Raw genomic sequence first — 19,753 nt, 5'->3', positions numbered from 1 at the left:
TATAATATAATATTAGATCAATTTAGTATTTTTTTAAAAATATATATATTAATTTTGTTCAAAGAAAAATAATTTTACACATTCAAATGTTGAGAAAACAAACGGGCTTAACTATTTAGTATTCAGATCTTAATCAACATCTTAATATTCAAATTCAGACCTCTAAAAATTAATGTACATTTCAATATTCAGATGCATGTGCATTCAGATTGAGACGTCTTAAACTTAATGAAAACAAAATAAAGCCTAATTAGATTTAAGTGGCAATTGGCAAACATATCACTACCACAAAGATAAATTTTAATGAAGTTCGGAGGATTTTATCACTTTTTTCCTCCAAAATACGTAAAACGCCATTCAATTTTTAGTTTAACCAAAGGTGACTTTTCAACAAAATCACTACTTTGTTAGTAATTTTGTTAAAAGAAATTATTTTCTTTAAAAAAAAAATCTGAAAATTGCTACTCTATCAGCGATTTTGTAAATTGTTTTAAAAAAAAAAAGAAAATTCGCTGCACAGGCAGCATTTTTCCTATGAACATGTTTGGTTAAAATTTAAAATTTGTTTATTTTAGAAGTGTTTTAAAATGTGATACGTCTGCTTTTCTTTATTTTTCTTTTTTCGTGAGAGTAACTCATTTCTTATCCTTTGTAGGAAAATTGTGTCACTTCTTTTTTAGGAGCTTTCCTTTAGGTCTCAATTTCCTCATGAATTGATATAAAGAAAAAAATATAATGGAACCTAAAAGGCTTGGTGGTAATTTAGAGTTTTACAAAATATGGATACCCTCATACCCCTTAAAAGTTTGAGAGATTTTTATATCCCATATTACTTAGTCCAATCTTAATTAAATTGAGTCAACATTATAAAATTTTATATTATAGTGTAAGAGTATGTATAGACATATTTTATATACACACAAGATTAAAATATTGTTTATTATATAATGTATACTATTGTATATTAGGTGTATAAATATTATTTTAGAAAAATATATTAATTGTGTGAGTGTAAACTAAAAGTACGATTATGTGGTGCAATGTGCTATGTTAGATATATTTCTTCTATCTCAAATTACTTGTAGTGTTTTTATTTATTTATTTTGAAAATAAATAGTTGTCTCAAATTACTTCAGTCATTCACTTTTACTTGGCTATATACTAAAAGTAAATTTTCACTTGTCACTTTTAGCATATCAAAAAAAATAATTCATGTTCTATGCGTAACATTAATAAATTACTTATTCAACAAATCATTTTGCAAGATCTAAGAATAAACATCAATTAATATAGATATTATAATAAAATATTTATATAAATCATTGTCTCTTAGGAGACGTCGAAACTCCAAATGTACGAATAAAAATGAACATAACTAGTATTTGCCATTTTAGAAGCTTTACATTAAAGAAAAAATTTATGATTCTTTTTCATTTTACACTAAACAATTATAAAGTTAAAAATATTCATGAAACTAATTTTTTTTTTCCCTTTTAAATGAATATGACCACATGAGCTGTTTTTTATTAATTAAAATAAAACAAATGAAAATTGTCTAGCTATGAAACTATGAGTAGTATTTTGATTGCATTCATTTATAATCATTCCATGTTACTTACATAATTACATTTCTACAATAAATATTGTGCAAAAACATTGAATGTTTTCCAATAATACTAGAGTTTTTTACATAATTACTTTTCACTATAAATAATTAATAATCACATTACGTTGTTAAGTCAAAATTAACAAGTAGACACATTGTTATCTAATTGTGACATTCAAAAACACTTACCAGATTTCAATATGCCCCCCGCCCCCTAGAGATGGTCTAAATTAAAAAGGTAAAGTATTCTGAGATCAACATACACCAACAGGGGTACTATATGATTAAGAAAAATGAAACATTAATTAGTAAGTGCTTAGACACAATATTTGATTTATGATAAGAAAAAACATAGTTAAAGTTAAATTTGAAAATTGAAATTCTGTTTTTCTGTAGGAAAAAAATTAGTGATTGGTAAGTGAATATTATTATTTAGCTTATAAACTTCTTAAGTAATTTTTTTAATATATACTTCACCAATATTTAAAATACTGAAGTTAAATATTTATAAATACTGTCGGCAGAACTATTATTTATAAAATGAAAATAGGGAGACTTAAAAATATCCTTATAAAGATTATTTAAAAAAAGTATGACTGGACTTTATATATTAAAAATAAAATAAATCCTATGGATTTTATAATACCTTAGATGTTTGACCACCAAGGTAAAGTACACGTCAACCTCATGATTACCCTGCTGTAATTAGAAGCAAGAGCCAATCAGCATTCTCTATATTGCCAACTCAGATATTAACACACATTTTTAAGTAAATGGAAAAATTAACTTATTTGACCTAGTTTTGTTTTAATTTAGTTTTTTATCTATTTTTTAATTTCAACTTTTTACATGTCTAAGAGGATAAGATCGAAGAATAACTTTGTATGTTCAATTTAGAGTCCCTTATTATTTTCTTAAATTTTGTGTCAAGTTAAAATAAGTCAAAGACGGAGAGAAGAGTAATTAATGTTATAAACTGAATTGGACGCCAACAGATTTCTTAGTGCTAAAAAACAAAAAGAGTCTATGGTTACTTGTTAGTTACATATAGATTTACAGGGGAGAGGTGTTTATGTGTATATATATCTCCATCTATTACAAGTGGCTTTTCTAACACCGATTGATCTTCTAACAAACTCCCTAAACACACTCACTCCCCCTCCCCTCTTATTCTTTCTTGTTTGTTCGGTTGGGTCTCTCTCTCTGACTTGAGTCCACTCATTCTTCAATTCAGTCTTTGGATTTTCTCGATCTACAATTCTTAAAGGTGAATTTCTCTCTTTTCTTCTCGATTTCGATTTTTCTGGATAATTTGATAATGTGCTTGCAATTTGCCTCATCTTTTGGTTCGGTGATAGCTTTTCCTATTAATTAACAAATGATTGTATGGAAGTTTACTAATTCTGTAACGTACTCCCTTGGATCTGATGCGTGAGGCTGTTTTTTTTCTCAAAGTGAAGTTGCTGATATAGTTGTGTAGATGGATCAGCCTATGCAGCTTTCAGGGGAATAAGCAATTTTCCGGTCTCTAGAACAATAGGATATGAATTTCTTCGAGTGTAGAAAACTTTGGTCTGATGGATTGAGAGCAGAATGTCCCATCTTTCTTCTCTAATATCTTAATTATGATTGATTATAAGCAGGAATTTTGATATCTCAAGATGAAGGCACTTATCCTTGTTGGAGGGTTCGGTACTCGGCTCAGGCCACTCACCCTCAGCGTCCCAAAGCCACTTGTCGAATTTGCTAACAAACCAATGATTTTGCATCAGGTACCTACTTTACACAATATTCATCATGCTTTGGATTGTGATTTTTTCCAACTCGTTATTTTTGTTTGCACTTAGCTTGTTATCAGATAAGAGAATTTGGTGTTGTAGATATCATCAACAGTTTCAAATTGCAGTGTTAAACATCTCATTCTATATATCCTGTCATTGCTAGAGAATCCTCATATGTGTGTTATGTTCTGAATTTCCTGTAAAGAGGCTCCCCCAACCTCTGCCCTATCATCAATCCAAATAAACAAGCAAAGCGTATCGACGTGTTATTTATTTATTTGTACTCTTTTTCTTTCTAAAATAAAAGCTTTGTCTTCAGATTGAGGCTCTCAAGGCTGTTGGAGTAACCGAAGTTGTACTGGCTATTAACTACCAACCTGAGGTCAATTTCTTACCCATCACAGAATTTGCAATTATTGGAGATTCTAGTGCAGCTAGTTACTTGTAAATTAACACAATACAAGCGTCTTTTGATACAGGTGATGCTGAACTTCTTGAAAGAATTTGAGGCAAGCCTTGGAATCAAGATCACCTGTTCTCAAGAAACTGAACCACTTGGCACTGCTGGTCCCCTTGCTTTGGCTAGAGATAAGCTGATAGATGACTCTGGTGAACCATTTTTTGTTCTTAACAGTGATGTTATCAGTGAATATCCATTTAAGGAGATGATTCAATTCCACAAATCCCACGGTGGTGAGGCTTCTTTGATGGTGACCAAGGTAAATTTTTCGTAGTTATTATTCTGTTGGAATTGAACTTCTTTTTGGATATTTCAACATCTCTGAGGCAATGCTGAATACTTAAGGTAAATATTCACTGGTTAATGTAGGTGGATGAGCCTTCTAAATATGGTGTTGTTGTCATGGAAGAATCCACTGGGCAAGTAGAGAGATTTGTGGAGAAGCCAAAGTTATTTGTTGGCAACAAGATCAATGCTGGATTTTACCTGCTGAACCCTTCTGTCCTAGACAGAATTCAATTACGGCCAACATCAATTGAGAAAGAGGTTTTTCCAAAAATTGCAGCAGAGAAGAAACTGTATGCAATGGTGCTACCTGGATTTTGGATGGACGTTGGCCAACCAAGAGATTACATTACTGGCCTCAGACTCTATCTGGACTCTTTAAAGAAACACTCTTCACCTAAATTGGCTTCAGGACCACACATTGTCGGAAATGTCATAGTGGATGAATCTGCCAAGATTGGAGAGGGTTGTTTGATAGGACCAGATGTTGCAATTGGTTCTGGTTGTGTGATTGAGTCTGGAGTTAGACTCTCCCGTTGCACTGTGATGCGAGGAGTCCGCATCAAGAAACATGCATGCATCTCAGGTAGCATCATTGGCTGGCACTCTACTGTTGGACAATGGGCTCGTGTTGAGAACATGACCATTCTCGGGGAAGATGTCCATGTTTGTGATGAAATTTACAGCAATGGAGGTGTAGTTTTACCCCACAAGGAGATCAAATCCAGTATATTGAAACCTGAAATCGTGATGTGAGGATTTGTTTGTTAGCAACTAGGAAAAATATAAGTTTATGTATTCAGTTCTTTATGATGTCTTTTTCCTTACCTATTCCTGTTTTGGCTGGTTTCCAGTTCTCCTCTTCTTCAAGTGTGAAAAGTTGGTCCTGAGAATTTGAGTGATGTAAACTTTTTCTTACTGAATTGTTGTTATGTTGTGAAAGGTATGAGATATTGTAAGACTGGGAAATGTGTAATTTTTGTTATGTATAGATAAATAAAAATTCCCCTTATTTGTTTGGACTAATCATGTAATGGTAATATTATTTACCAGTTCTTTTATTCTTCACTGTTTCTAGGTTTCCAAGGCAAATAGCAAATAGTTCTACAACAATAGCAACTTCTTAATTTGAAGCAAATTAGACTGACTTTATTATTCTCACAATGATTAGCAGATAATTATGTCCATGATGTAAATAGTCAGGTTTGTATCTAATGTATTGTATCTAATGTAGCATGTGTCGGTGATCTTGTGATGTTGGTGAATTACGACAAGATAAGGTGTAGGTAAGATAAAAATGAAAGGAGGAGGGCCCTATTGACAGCTCCATCTTGCTGCTCCACCAATTGGCAAAAAAAATAAAAAAAATAGCATCTCGTGCCCATCAGATTTATTCCTAACAGCCTTAAGTCATTGACGACAACTTGTTATATTCTAGGTGTTTTGATGATCCTCACTAATGCAGGGACCTGGTCTCTGGCAGAGTGTTCTTGTCCAGATTCAAATGGGGTACAACTGTAAAGCTGTCATGTCAGGTGGTAGGTGAAAAGTGCAGTGTTAAGCACCAACAGGAAGAGCGGATGAGACTGTCTGTTTCTGTCTCACAAATGTAGGGATCCGGTCCCTGGCAGAGTTCTCTCGTCTAGATTTATAATGGTGTATAATTGCAAAGCTGTCCTGTCAGAGGTTGGTGAGGCGTCAGCGTACAACACCAATCAGAATGAACGAGGTTATTTGTCCAACGGTCAATAACTCTTTATGGTTGACTTAGTCAACATGACAAACAACAAATTAATTCATTCATTCAAAAGGAGGGAGAGCCAACAAGTCTTCTCAAGAACTCACCAAGAAAAGTTTGCAAGGGACCTGATCCCTGCAAGACTGTGTATGTGAAAGGACGACAAGACAGCTGTCAAAAAAGCTGCCACCTCTAATATGGTAGGTGCACGTCTTTCCAAAGAGGCAGGCTCTCAACCAATGGGGGGTCCTGACTTGACGTATCCGGACGCTTCACCCAATACTAAGCGTCCACGATTGTTCAATAGTAATATAACCCAACCTGGAGTGGTTTGTAATTGAGAATTAATAGAAAAGCAAAAATATGTTCAAGTTAATTATAGCTATAGACATTAACGAGTAAAAACATGATAAATCAAAGGGGTGACACAACTATCAAATACCGAAGGGGGTTTTGTAAGCAATTATCAACTAAAATGACAACTAAAGCGAAAATGCAAATATGGAGACGGGATTCTTGGGATGTGATAGGAATATGGGCTAAAATACACAATTGGGTAAATACTACTGATAGTAACTCGCTGCAAATTGGTAACTAGGCTAGACTTTAGTGGGGTAAATTTTCTCTCGAACAATTTATACCGAATCAAATCGGTTTATCTCGAACACAAATAAGCGGCAATGAAGCACAACCTTCTTCCTTCGCCTTAGTCCATTCACTCTCTCGAGCTGAATGTGTGGGAGAGGGTTTAGGATTCACTCTCTCGAGTTGAACCCACGACAACCCAATAACCACAGACTATCGATTCAGTAGTTTTGGTTTTAAAACTTCTTTCTCGAGCAAGTCAAAAAGATAAAGATAAAATTATATTTGCAACTACAACCTCATTTAATTCAAACACAACTACTGAACAAAATCACCTCTAAACAGCGAATAAACATTCAATTAGCAATACCCAGCAGTAAATTCAACTCATATTCACAAAATCACACCCCAAGAATTGGGGTTTAGCTAGACATAGTAAAAGGGAAGAAATTGATACCAAATTGCATGATAATCAATTAGGTCCGATTTGTATTCACTTGAAACAAGTCTACGATGAAGAATTTTCAACATCCACTTCCAATTTCTTGGAATTGGAAGTCTTCAAATCTTCAAAAGCTAAGAAAAATAGTCTCCAAAAACTAAGTTCTAAAACTGAGTTATGAAAAATATAAAACTTGATATCTCACTTCCTCTAAAACTTTCTATAAAACTAAAAATTCAAACAGGTATTTATAGTTGTCAAAACTTGTGCTGCGAAGGATCACTCGGCACAGTTGGATCGGCGATCCGCCCTTTGGTCCAGTTCATCTCCTTTATGCATTGTCCTTCAGCAACTTCAAGCACTGTAACTTTGGGCGATAAGGCACTACATCGCGGAACTGTTTGGCGAATCGTCGACTACTCATTTCTATCGCCTATTTGATTTTGTCCTTCAGGGCTTGGCACACTGGAACTTTGGGCGAGATTAAGGTCATTCGGCGACTCGCCCAATAGTTTAGGCGATCCTCAGGCCTTCTTTTCTTCGTTATTTCGGCTGCCTTGTTCCTTTTTCCTCCATAGTGTCCATGTTTTGTCCCTAAGTTCAAATACTTGAAATTCAAGTATTTACATTAGTTATTGAGACAAAATATGCATTTGAGGACACTAAATCCATTAAAATAAATCCCTAAAAGAGTCCAAATTGTGGACTCATCAACACCCCCAACTTAAACTTTTGTTTGTCCTCAAGTAAAACTCAAGTTCAGCATTTCAAAAAGGATGTCTCGAATAGTGCTACAAAAGATTCAATCGTGAATGCACACAACAAGTCTCAACTCACTCATACAAGGATTAATTGTGCACTCAAAGTTTCAAGTTGAGACTCACCATTATCAAAGAGTCTCGGGCTCACTATACTTGCTTCAAATGCAAGTTCAAGCTCAACAAAGGAAATCAATGCCCTCAAACAAAGAATGATTCCATATTCACACACAATAGTTCAACAATTTAAAGTTCTGAAATCAAGATCAACACTCAAACTCACGAAGATAAACACAATGCATGATTTCACCCATAGGTTTACCCTTATTTTCCTATCGACTTTTGCCTCAGCTCATTCAAGATCAAAAAGGTCTTTACAAGGCTTGTAATAGGGCTGAGTGTAATGGTATGATCATTTAGGTTTATAGGCTGAAAATCCTCATGAAGTGTGATATGAACAACACCTTATTTCCTTCTCTTTATCATTTTCATTCAAGCTCAAAAGTCACCTCTTATTCATCTTCCATGAGTCATTGGGAACCCTATTTTCTTTGTATTTCCACAACTTTATTTCACGACTCTTTTTTCTTTCTTTTTCTTCTTCAATTTTTTCTTCTTTTTCTCCCTTTTTTTTTATATGGAGGGGTTCTATTTTTCTCAAAACATGGGCATGACGGACTCCTTTGCAATTACTTGATTTGCCTTTTCTTTTCGCCACACCCCCAACTAAGACTTTTGGCATAAGTTGACTATTCAAACAAACCACACGTCATGATGATTATGGGTAATGGATCAATAAAAGGGTGGCAATGTTATCAAGTTTATTCAAGAAAAGGTTAAGGCTCAAAGGGTGCTCAAAAGAGGTTTACACACTCACAAGGTAAGCCACAAAAGAGGTATAATGTCAAATTGGTTCACACTCTTTAAAGTTGCCTAAGATCATCTCAAGAAATTTGCATCACTTAGTCAACCGAACCAACGGGACAAATTCTAGGTGTCATCACACATGGTTCACGGTAAGCTCATCACATAAGGCATTGACACCCAAGTCAAACAAGACTCCACACTTTCGCTAGTGTGCAATGTTTATCACAAGAAAACTCGATTCGATAATTGGCTAGTCACAACGAGATGCAAAGAGTTCACATATTGTCTATGCAACTTCAATTGGCCTCTTCGTAGCCGCGCATTCATTTATGTTCGATTATGAGCACTATTCAAGTCATCGGTATTTATCAAAATCGATACTCAAATTTGCAAGAGAACAACCACATTCAACACATACAAGTGGTGGCAACAAATTTTCAGAAGGGTAACAAATCATTTACAATTAAAAGCAAGGAGCCACAAGTTCAAACCTTCCACAAAAAGCAGTGTATAACACGAATTTAGATTTCAACCTAAAATATATAAACAAAACGGAGTCACAAAAGGTCACAAAAGATGGGCCTCACCCCACCACAAATAAAAATATTTGTCCTCAAAAGCAAATAAAAATATCCACAAGTCGAAATAAAGTAAGACAGAGATGGAGGTAAAGAGAGGGTCATGTCTACACAATCGCTCCATCTGTTTGGGCATCAGTGCCTGATGTATCACTCTGAGTCTGAGCATTAGTGCTCGGGGTCACCTCAGGAGGAACGGCAGTGCTAGATCCACTAGGGGATGTCACGTGCGAGTCTTTCAAAAAGACATGCACAACTGCACATAATCCTCGGGCCCATGAAGGAACATTAGGATCTTTGATAGTGGTTTTCCTGTCCAAGGTGGACCTCTTGCCATTGTCTTTCCCATTCGGTGTGGGAAGTTCGTATCTTTGACTCTGGATATATAACTGCATTCTCATTTATCATAATCCTCTTAGTCTTCTCTTGGGCTGGTATTATTCTTTCAGTTGCTTTTGATCTAGTCATGTCTGTAAAATCTCGAGGAGAAGTTAGGACATATCCAAACAAACGCACAGAAAATTAGGCGCAGATAGGCTCACCGAAAAAGTTGGCGGCTCGCCGAATTGTTTTGAGAACTGGGTTAGCCCGCCGAAAGTTACAGTGAAATAAGGGTTCAAAAGTGCATACATAGGGTGATCAAGAAGTCTTTCGGCGAGTCGATGAGTTCCTTCGACGACTTTCTCATGGAAAGTTACAGACTCCAACAACACATTTAGCAACAAATTAAAGGCGAGATGGGGACACTAGGCGAACCGCCAAGTGGTTCGGCGAGCTCGACCCAGCTTGCCAAACGACCCAACGTGCCTACTTTTAACCCAACTTCTCGAATTCAACCCTGCAACCCCCGAAAACAAAATCAACGGATGCTCTAGTGAAATTAAAGTACACCACATGACACCCAAGCATAAATCCACGAATTTTTCTTCATTTTAAGCACAAGACTACGGGATTTCGACATTCAAAAACATTGCGGGCAAGATTATCAAATTAAATCAGGAATTCAAACATACTAATTCTATCAAAAAGGCCCAGCACACATCATTAAGATAAGATCATTGCAAATGAGTACAAATTCAATAAAATAAACTCAGGGTTTGGAAAACCAACCTTTTATGCAGACTAAAGTATTTTGAAAATCTAGGAGGCAATGTAATCCAAAGTCCGAGCACAAATCAACAACCAAAATACTAATGGAGTGCAAAAAATATTGAAAATACTAACTAGGTGCGATTTTGCGAAGTTTGAAAGCGAGGGAAAGTGAAGGTTTTAGAACTTTGAAACCATTGGCCTTTAAAACAGTCCAGTTCTCGCCCATTCGACGACGTTAGTCGTGCTCGCCGACCCACTCGGTGATGCGCCGAATGCTCACTTACCTCGCCGAGTTTTACAGGCCCTCCAGTTAATGTGGGGGTCCAAACAGCAATCTACGTCGGGATCGCCGACCTGGTCGGGATCGCCGACCTGGTCGGTGATTCGCCAATGATTTCCTGGGCTCTCCGAGTTTTACAGACTCCATTTTGAAGATGTATTGAGTCAAACAACGGATTAGGTTGGGCTCACCGAACTTTTCAGCGATGCGCCGACTGGACTTTTTAGCTCGCCAACCTGCAATTTTCAAACACTCTCCACACTTTAACTTACAAAATCAACACACCATTATTTCTAAAACAAAAATAAAGCAATAAAGGGTTTTGGGTTGCCTCCCAAACAATGTCTTAGTAAATGTCATGGCACGACCCAAGTCAACACCTAAACTCTACTTTCGAGGCAAGCCATAGCATCACCTGGCAACCCCATGTTTTGCTGCGGGTAGAGCTGAGGCATCACATGACCTATAAGGTTCTCGAGAAGCTGGATAGATCTGGAATGAAAACCAATCATATGTTTCACCACTTCGATGTTCTCCTTCATCTCTTTCAGCACCCTATCATGCTCATTCACCTTGTGGAGAATGATCGAGAGCATTTCTTCAACACGCTTACCCTCATTGTTCTTAGGCTTTTTTCTCTCATGAGGAGGGATGTATTTGTCCTTCCTTTTGCATTGGACTTCAATCTCCGCTATTTTTTTGGCCAACTCATCCATTTGAGTCATCAGTGCGGCCAACATGAAGTCTTTCTCTACTTCTTGGTTTGTTTCAGCCATGTTATCAAGCAGGTGGGTTGCTATCACATAGGGTTGTTGTGTAATACCACTCGGAATGAGTTGGTCAGCCAATACCTTGTTTCCGAGACCAAGACTTCTATAAAAGCAATCCATGAGGACTATATTGGGAATTTCATGAGATGGGCATTGAACTAGAAGTTCTTTAAACCTTGCCTATGCCTCATGAATCCGTTCACCTTCCAATTATTTGAAGGTTTGAATGCGATCCCTGAACATCATTACTTCTAATGGAGGAAACTTCATTTGCTCGCGAGTACTGCTCGACATACTCACCTCCTCTGTTTCAAAGCTCAAACAAGCAAAACACAAAGCTAAATATTAAGTAAGTATTATTATAACTAACAAGAAAAAAATCTGACTTAACTAAAAAAATTCAATTAGCACCACTCCCCGACAGCAGCGCCATTTTCACTTGACGTATCCAGGCGCTTCATCCAATACTAAGCATCCACGTTCGTTCAATAGTAATATAACCCAACCAAGGGTTGGGATTGTTCCCACAGGAAGTGGTTTGTAATTGAGAATCAATATAAAAGCAAAAGTATGTTCAAGTTAATTATAGCTATAAACATTAACGAGTAAAAACATGATAAATCAAAGGGGGTGACACAAGTGTCAAATATCGAAAGGGGTTTTGTAAGCAATTATCAACTAAAATGACAACTAAAACGAAAATACAAATATGGAGACGAGATTCTTGAGATGTGATATGAATATAGGTTAAAATACATAACCGGGTAAATACTATTGATAGTAACTCGCTGCAAACTGATAACTAGGCTAGACTTTCATGGGGGTAAATTTTCTCTCGAACGATTTACCTCAAATCAAATTGGTTTCTCTCGAACACAGATAAGCGGCAATGAAGCATAGCCTTCGCCTTAGTCTATTCACTCTCTCGAGCTGAATGTGTGGGAGAGGATTTAGGATTCACTCTCTCGAGCTGAACCCACGACAACCCAATAACCACGGACTATCGATTCAATAGTTTTGGTTTTAAATCTTCTCTCTCGAGCAAGTAAAAAAGACAAAGATAAAATTGTATTTGCAACTACAACCCCATTTAATTCAAACACAGCTACTGAATGAAATCACCTTTAAACAGTGAATAAACAATCAATTAGCAATACCCAACAGTAAATTCAACCCATATTTACAAAATCACACCCCAAGAATTGGGGTTTTAGCTTGACATAGTAAGAGGGAAGAAATCAATACCAAATTGCATGATAATCAACTGGGTCCGAGTTATATTCACTTGAAACAAGTCTACGATGAAGAATTTTCAATACCCACTTTCAATTTCTTGGAATTGGAAGTCTTCGAATCTTCAAAAGCTAAGGAAAATTGTCTCAAAAAACTAAGTTCTAAAACTGAGTTCTGAAAAATATAAAACTTGATATCTCACTTCCTCTAAAACTTTCTATTAAACTAAAATTCAAACAGGTATTTACAGTTGTCGAAAATTGTGCTGCGAAGGATCACTTGGCGCACTTAGTTGGGATCGCCGATCCACTCGGAGATCCGTCTTTTGGTCCAGTTCATCGCCTTTCTGCATTGTCCTTCAGCAACTTCAAGCACTGTAACTTTGGGCTATAAGGCACTACATCACGGAACTATTCGGCGAGTCATCGACTGCTCTTTTCTATCACCCATTTGATTTTGTCCTTCAAGGCTTGGCATACTGGAACTTTGGGCGAGATTAAAGCCATTCGGTGACTCGCCCAATGGTTTAGGCGATCCTCAGACCTTCTTTTCTTCGTTCTTTCGGCTGCCTTGTTCCTTTTTCCTCCATAGTGTCCATGCTTTGTCCCTAAGTTCAAATACTTGAAATTCAAGTATTTACATCAGTTATTGAGACAAAATATGCATTTGAGGACACTAAATCCATTAAAATAAATCCCTAAAAGAGTCCAAATCGTGGACTCATCAGGTCCCAAGGAGTTTGTGTTCATTTTGATATAATCTCTTACACAAAACATAAACTCAAGATTTGGCAAACAAAAATTCTTAAGCTTACAAAGAGAAAGTCATCTTCAAGGAAGAACATTGCTCAACTCAACAAAGGGACTTGAGCTTTGTGTCTTATGTGCTTACATTGTAAATCTACTCCTAAGTTCTAAAGGATAGTAGATCATTTGCTTGTCTAAATATTTAGTTTGAGTCGTATTAACTAGAGTTAATTAGTCGAATCTTCTAAGTTTTGGTCAAGCCTTTTTACACCATTTTTTTTGTGTTCTCTTGGGTAGAGTTACCTAGGAGTGTCAACTAGAGGTAGTTGATGTGTGGTGCAGCAGAGTTGCTGCTTGTTGAGCTCTTGTCTTGGAGATCGGAGTTGGTGGCTAGAGTTTGCCTTGGGAGTTCTTAAAGTCTAGATCAACTAGAGTTAGTTGGTTTAGTGGGCAATAGGATTATTGCTTTGGCTCAGTTAAGTAATATGAGTATTACTTAGTGTGGGATTAGGGTGTTAATCTCACGGTTGTGGTTGTAAACTGTGTTTCGCTTTTGCTTGAGAAGATTAGTGAAAACATTTTGAAAATCATGTGTGACGGGTCGTGGTTTTACTCCTTTGAGTAAGGAGGTTTCCACGTAAAACTCTTGTGCCTGTTTTACTTTGTGCTATTTATTTTCCGCACTTTTACTTCTGCACTGCTATTCTGTCGAGGAACCTGGTCCCGAGATCACTGGTGGGCGCACACATTCCAACAACTTTAAAATTATCTAACATATTTCACTTAGATTAGTTATCTCAAATTTGAATCATTTGAACATTTTTTTTTGCCTACATGGTACATTATTTCCAATTCACCTCAAATAGGTGAGAGGTATTTAACTAGGTAGTTTTGTGGAAAAAAAATAATTATTTCTCCTTCCTTCCTATTTGCCATCACTTCCTCCACCACACCAGTTCGTCGTCACCACCATACTTCCTTTTTCTTCCTCTTTTTTCCTCCAGATACTTCAATTCTTCTACCTACATCATTGTTTTTTTTCTTTTGCTCCAATTCCATTTATATTAAGATTCGCAGCACTGCCATTGCCCCATCATTACCGTTTTATTCATGGGCTTGAACTTTGGAATTGAGAGAAGTATTAAAAACACTCCTAAACTTGGCATGAATTATTAGTTTCTTCTTCGAACTATTGGCAGACTTAAAAACACTCATCTACTTGACTAAGTGAACTTAAATACACCGTTGACCTTCCATATAAGTGAAATATACCCCTAAATTCTCACCAAATTTAGGGGTGTTTTCAACACTTTTTTCGACTTTTTATTAAGAGTTTGAGACCACTTGCTATGCCATGTATCAGATCGAGGGTGAATTTAAGTTAAGTTAGTCAAATAAAGGGATATGTTTAAGGCTGTCAATAGTTCGGGGATGAAACTTATAACTCACGTCAAGTTCAAAGATGTTTTCAAGGAGAACTCTTACCCCTATATTGGGATATCAAATGCAGAAGTGAACCAATATAAAGTAACACCCTATTTAAATATAGAAATACTCAATTTGGTAAAAGTAAAGTACTTTTGTCAAGAAATACACAGAACCCTCCCCAAGGAACTAGTCTAAACAGATAAAATAGCTTCTAAGAGATTACATGAATTCAAAACAATAAGACAAAACTCACACAATAAAGGAAGAGGGTAGAAGTTGTCGATGATCATCTTCGTCTTCACATGTGAAACATCACTAATTCTGCAACCAGATTATGCCAAGTGGCATAACAAAAGTAGTATCAATACAAATAGCACGTACTGTTAGGCATCATTGATCGACCTGAATCCACCACATAACATCATGGAAATAATCAAGAAACGTGGAACTTGGAGATGTAATTATGACCTTGATCCTTAAATCACCCTACCTCTTTTTGTTGTCAACTCTACCATCTATGCCACTTCACCCTCATATTAACTCATAATCTAACCCTCTATCACATAGAGATTTTATGAACCACTTGTTCTATTAACCCTAGAGCTCCTCTACTTTTCTCATTCCTGAACCCGAACTTCTACCACTTTGTTTTCGGTCTACGACTCTTTCTCAAGCTTACGTGCTAGCATCCTGGCTCTTGACCAATTTAGTAAACCACATGCAAGACACTTACTAAAGTCTCTTGACTCGAATCCCCCTTATTAGACATGTCCCATACCATTAAAAGTTATAATACCATGCAAGCTAGTGAATGAGCAGAGTTCTTCATCAACATCTTGACTTAACATCTACATGAAGCATGTCCTACATGATTATAAGCATTACAACAAGTCATACATGATACATTACACTTTTCAAACAATCTAAACTACCAAAGATCCATAAAATATCATCTACAATGTGTAACATGTAATTTTGATCTACGCAAAAACCATCTCAACATTTAAACACAAATCTCAATCACTCATGGACCAATAAGTAACAACCACAATACAAGGAAGTAAATTTGGTTAACTCATGAAACCAAAATACAAGAGAATAATAAAAATGTATCAAGCATGATACCGAGCCAACCATATAGTAATATATACCAAGCGTAATATCCGAGCTAACCAATAGTAACATGTACTAGGTATAGTACCCGAACCAACCAACCAGTAGTATCACATATCAGGTGTTATACCTAAGTCAATTGAAAGATACTCCATACAAAACGTGGTACATGAGCCAACTGATAATATGTAATAGGTATGGTACTTGAGTCAACAAATGTATATTTTGTACCAGGAGTGATATCGAGCCAACCGAGGGATACACAAACACAATCACACTCACAATGAAATACAACAACACTTGTAAATACAAGTAAACAAATACCTTTGTTGCATGCGATTATCATTAATTCATCACTTCACATCCAATCAGGGGTGCATATCTATGTGGACAAGTGGGGGTGCCACGGCACCTAGTGATCTCGAGAAAAACTTTGTATATATATGCATATATGTATAATAATTCAATATATATTAACTTTGCCATCCACTAATTGAGATGTTGAACAGCTTAATTGTCAAAGGAGACAGCCTGCCGCACAACTAACACGGGTTTGAACCTTGCTGCCAGCACCTATTTTTTCGCTTGCTCGTGACGCTTTTTTTCTTTTCTTTTTTGTCTTTTTCATTAATGTGTAAAGGGCTTTAATATTTTTTTTCTTCCATTCATTCTTATTTATTTACTATTCTTTATTAATTCAAAATTGACTCCTTTTCACAATTAATTTTTATTTTATTTTTACTTTCTCTTTCACTAATTATTGATCTCTTGATATGAGTGTTACATGTATATTCTTTATCAATTAATGACTACTGAATTATGAACGTCAAATAAATTTTATTAAGAATATATTTAAATAGTAGTTTTTAAAAAGTATAAATTTTTAAAATGATGAATATTATAATTAGAGTTTTTTTTTTAATTTAAAGGTTTTTTCGATCTTCACCGATTGCTAAGTAAGATGACTAGCCTGAAACTACAATTTTTATTCTTTCCCTACTATATATCTCCAACAACACATAAAGTCAATGGAATATGAATATATTAAGTTAATACTATTAGATGGTTTATACAAGCTCAAATTTTAATGTGAATTTTTTTTTGCTCAAAGTTTCAGCGAATAAGGCATCTAATTCCAAAAAAAGAAATAAAAATTGAATTGTTTAGTTATCTCTAATCTCAGAATATCTAAAAGAAAATATTACTAACATGCATATTTGATCGATTTGTTTATAAAAATTGAAAAAGATTAACAACCCGAATTGTAATCCAAAATTAAAGCAACCGATCCTTTTATCGTACTTGAACAATGCGACACCCACGACCTCCAAATCCTAGATCCGCCTCTGCATCCAATCCCTATGTTTCCATCAACATGCATTGTACTGATTTCACTATAGAAACAGTTAACATGCATACATAACATAATTTGGAAAACAATAATCATTACCTACTCCCATACTACTTTTTATGGACATTTTTCAGCTTGGAATTTGATTACCCATAACACTTTCACCCCAGAAAACACCTAACAATTATCACAAGGTCAACATTAACTAAGCAAGCTCATTATCAGACTAAATCATAACTAACCCCATATTCAACCATCCAATTTCATGACCTAAGGCCTATACGTGCAATCTCCAACGATTTACAAGATATGATATAAGTGAAGGTAGATCTAACTACTCAGTTAAAAGTCTAGCCTATCTGGATGCCAAGTAATTGTTGAAGAACTACAAACATGAGCTTCTGACCCAATTGGAGGGAATCCTAACAGATATAAACCCGAATTCATGGGTTTAACCCTCTTTATGCTAGAATCCCTCCTCTCCCTTATCCCCGAGCTTGGAGCAGCTTTTGGAGGATTTCTGGAGTAACCCTAGATTATTTTACCACCAAAGAAGAGGAGGAAAATCAAAAGAATTTGCGTTTTTGAGTTTCCGCCCCACTGTAGTGGCTAACATGTCGCCATAGTAGGAATATTTTCGCTATGGCGCGATGACGTCAGCTTGAGTCAAATTTCAAATATAAGATTTTTTTTTGTGTCACCCAAATTTTAAATTGGTAGTATATTTCAAAAAGTTTTGGGACTCCACACGAGGTGACTTTTGAATAACAACGGATTAGGTCATTACACTATATATATATATATATATATATATATATATATATATATATATACACACTAGGGAACGTAGCCGCGCTTCGTGCGAGTGTTAAACTATATGTGTTAGAATCAACTTTCTTTCTGATTAATTATATGTTCACTATATTATATTGCCTGACGTTATCATTATCTCTTGATTTAATTGTAGGAAGAAGGGTAAAAAATATCCTTAATTTTTTGTTTAATAGTTGGCTCTATCCTCAATTATACGATCTGGTCATTTATACCCATCATCTAAAAACTTTTGATCCGTACTCTTCAATTGGATAGAAACTCTAAATCAAATGAAATTACCCACTTTGAAAAAGAAATAATTCATCATTCATTCTTAACTCATATCCGACCTCTAACTATCTTAACCCAAAGAAATTAAATTCATGCCCAATCTGTCTAAGTTTATCTTGTAATGGATAGTAATGATAGTCATGACCGTACTTGATGAACATAATGCAAGTCCATTATATTTTAGTATTTGAATTAAAAAAATGATGAATGCAATGGAGCATGTAAGGATTTTGTTATCCTCCATTAAATGGAATATGAAAGGGTGTGCTAATTTTATTAATGTATAATATGAAAAGGTAAGTCAAATATTGACAAACACATAACCACATAGTAGGCTAATTTATAAGATTAGAATTAATATCAAAATAAGTTACTATTATTTCTTAAAATTGAATATTAATTATAGAAAAGGTAAAATAAAGTATTTTATATTGTGAGCTGTGACTACTGATTAACAAATTAAACAAATGTAAATTTTCATTTTTCTTTCCACTTTTTTAATTGCAATAAAAAAATTTAAAAATGAAGAAAAAATCAAATTAAAAAAAAAAAAAAAAAGATAATATAAGATTGATAATTAATACCATACCAAATTTTTAGAAAAGAAATCAACTTAACAAAACAAAGCAATTTTCTATAGTACTTTCAACATCCTATTTTTTAAAGAATGAATGTGAAAAAATATTCCATGTTAAATAAAAACAATCAATTTTACTTTAGATTATAGAAATAACATAAAATAAATAAGTAATGAAAATATATGATAATTGAAAGATATGAGATGTAACCCACTTTTTTCCTTCTCTAAAGTCTCTTTTTGGTATTTATTTGTTGGAACTTATGTGCTGGTTGGTTGTATTTTCTCAAATATTACACCTTATTTGAATGGTTATTATCTGTTATATTATATTATTAATTAAATATATGTTTGTTTTAATTGTTCTATAAATTTTATTGTATCATATTATTTATATTTATTGTTAGATAATGACAAATACAAATAATATATATAACTGTAAATTGACCATAGGATAGTGAATTTGAAATGATAAAATATAAAATAATAATTTGAATGTACTTAACCGTCATAATGTTAACAAAAAAAAATAGTCATAATCTATTTGTAATAATAAAGCTGAATATGAAAATGGTGACGTGACGCTCTCTAAGGGGTTGAATCCTATTTATCTTTTTTGTGATTTTTTTGGCACTTTTTTAATTTTAAAAGGCATAAAATTTTACTTCAAAATTCTACAAAACATTAAAGTGCCATTTTTAATTTCTATCGTCATTAAGGCTATTAATATCTTTTCCTAAAATGGAGATTTACAGAATGTTGGAAGTGGCCATATTTATTTTGTTTCATTATTAATGTTACTCTTCTCTTTTTATAATATATTTCTCAATCTCTTCTTTCACGCTTTATTTATATCATTTCCTTAAATCACTTATTTTCTTTTATTTTGTTTATGTTATTTATAGTATCATTTTCTTAAATCAATTCATTTTTTTTGTTTTATTTTTATTTATTCAATG

At 34.6% G+C, this 19,753-nt stretch overlaps 1 protein-coding gene across 1 annotated transcript; it reads left to right on the top strand.

Moving 5' to 3' along the window:
* Positions 1 to 2,669: 2,669 nt before the first annotated feature.
* On the top strand, positions 2,670 to 5,158 carry LOC125808436 (mannose-1-phosphate guanylyltransferase 1). Its single transcript, XM_049488138.1, has 5 exons — positions 2,670 to 2,873; positions 3,250 to 3,378; positions 3,707 to 3,769; positions 3,867 to 4,106; positions 4,217 to 5,158. The coding sequence occupies exons 2-5, from the start codon at positions 3,268 to 3,270 to the stop codon at positions 4,886 to 4,888; spliced, it is 1,086 nt and encodes a 361-aa protein (XP_049344095.1). The 5' UTR covers positions 2,670 to 2,873; positions 3,250 to 3,267; the 3' UTR covers positions 4,889 to 5,158.
* The last annotated feature ends 14,595 nt before the right edge of the window (positions 5,159 to 19,753 follow it).

Source organism: Solanum verrucosum, unplaced genomic scaffold, assembly GCF_900185275.1.
Source record: "Solanum verrucosum unplaced genomic scaffold, falcon-dt-bn FXZP01000112.1, whole genome shotgun sequence".
NCBI classification, from domain to species: Eukaryota; Viridiplantae; Streptophyta; class Magnoliopsida; order Solanales; family Solanaceae; genus Solanum; species Solanum verrucosum.
The sequence above is the reverse complement of the archived record's forward strand: the minus strand, read 5'-3'. Positions and strand labels throughout refer to the sequence as shown.

Coding starts and splice junctions, on each gene's coding strand:
- LOC125808436 (XM_049488138.1), top strand. CDS start 3,268: ATGAAGGCACTTATCCTTGTTGGAGGGTTCGGTACTCGGCTCAGGCCA. Junction 3,379..3,706: donor AACCAATGATTTTGCATCAG/GTACCTACTTTA, acceptor CTTTGTCTTCAG/ATTGAGGCTCTCAAGGCTGT. Junction 4,107..4,216: donor CTTCTTTGATGGTGACCAAG/GTAAATTTTTCG, acceptor TGGTTAATGTAG/GTGGATGAGCCTTCTAAATA.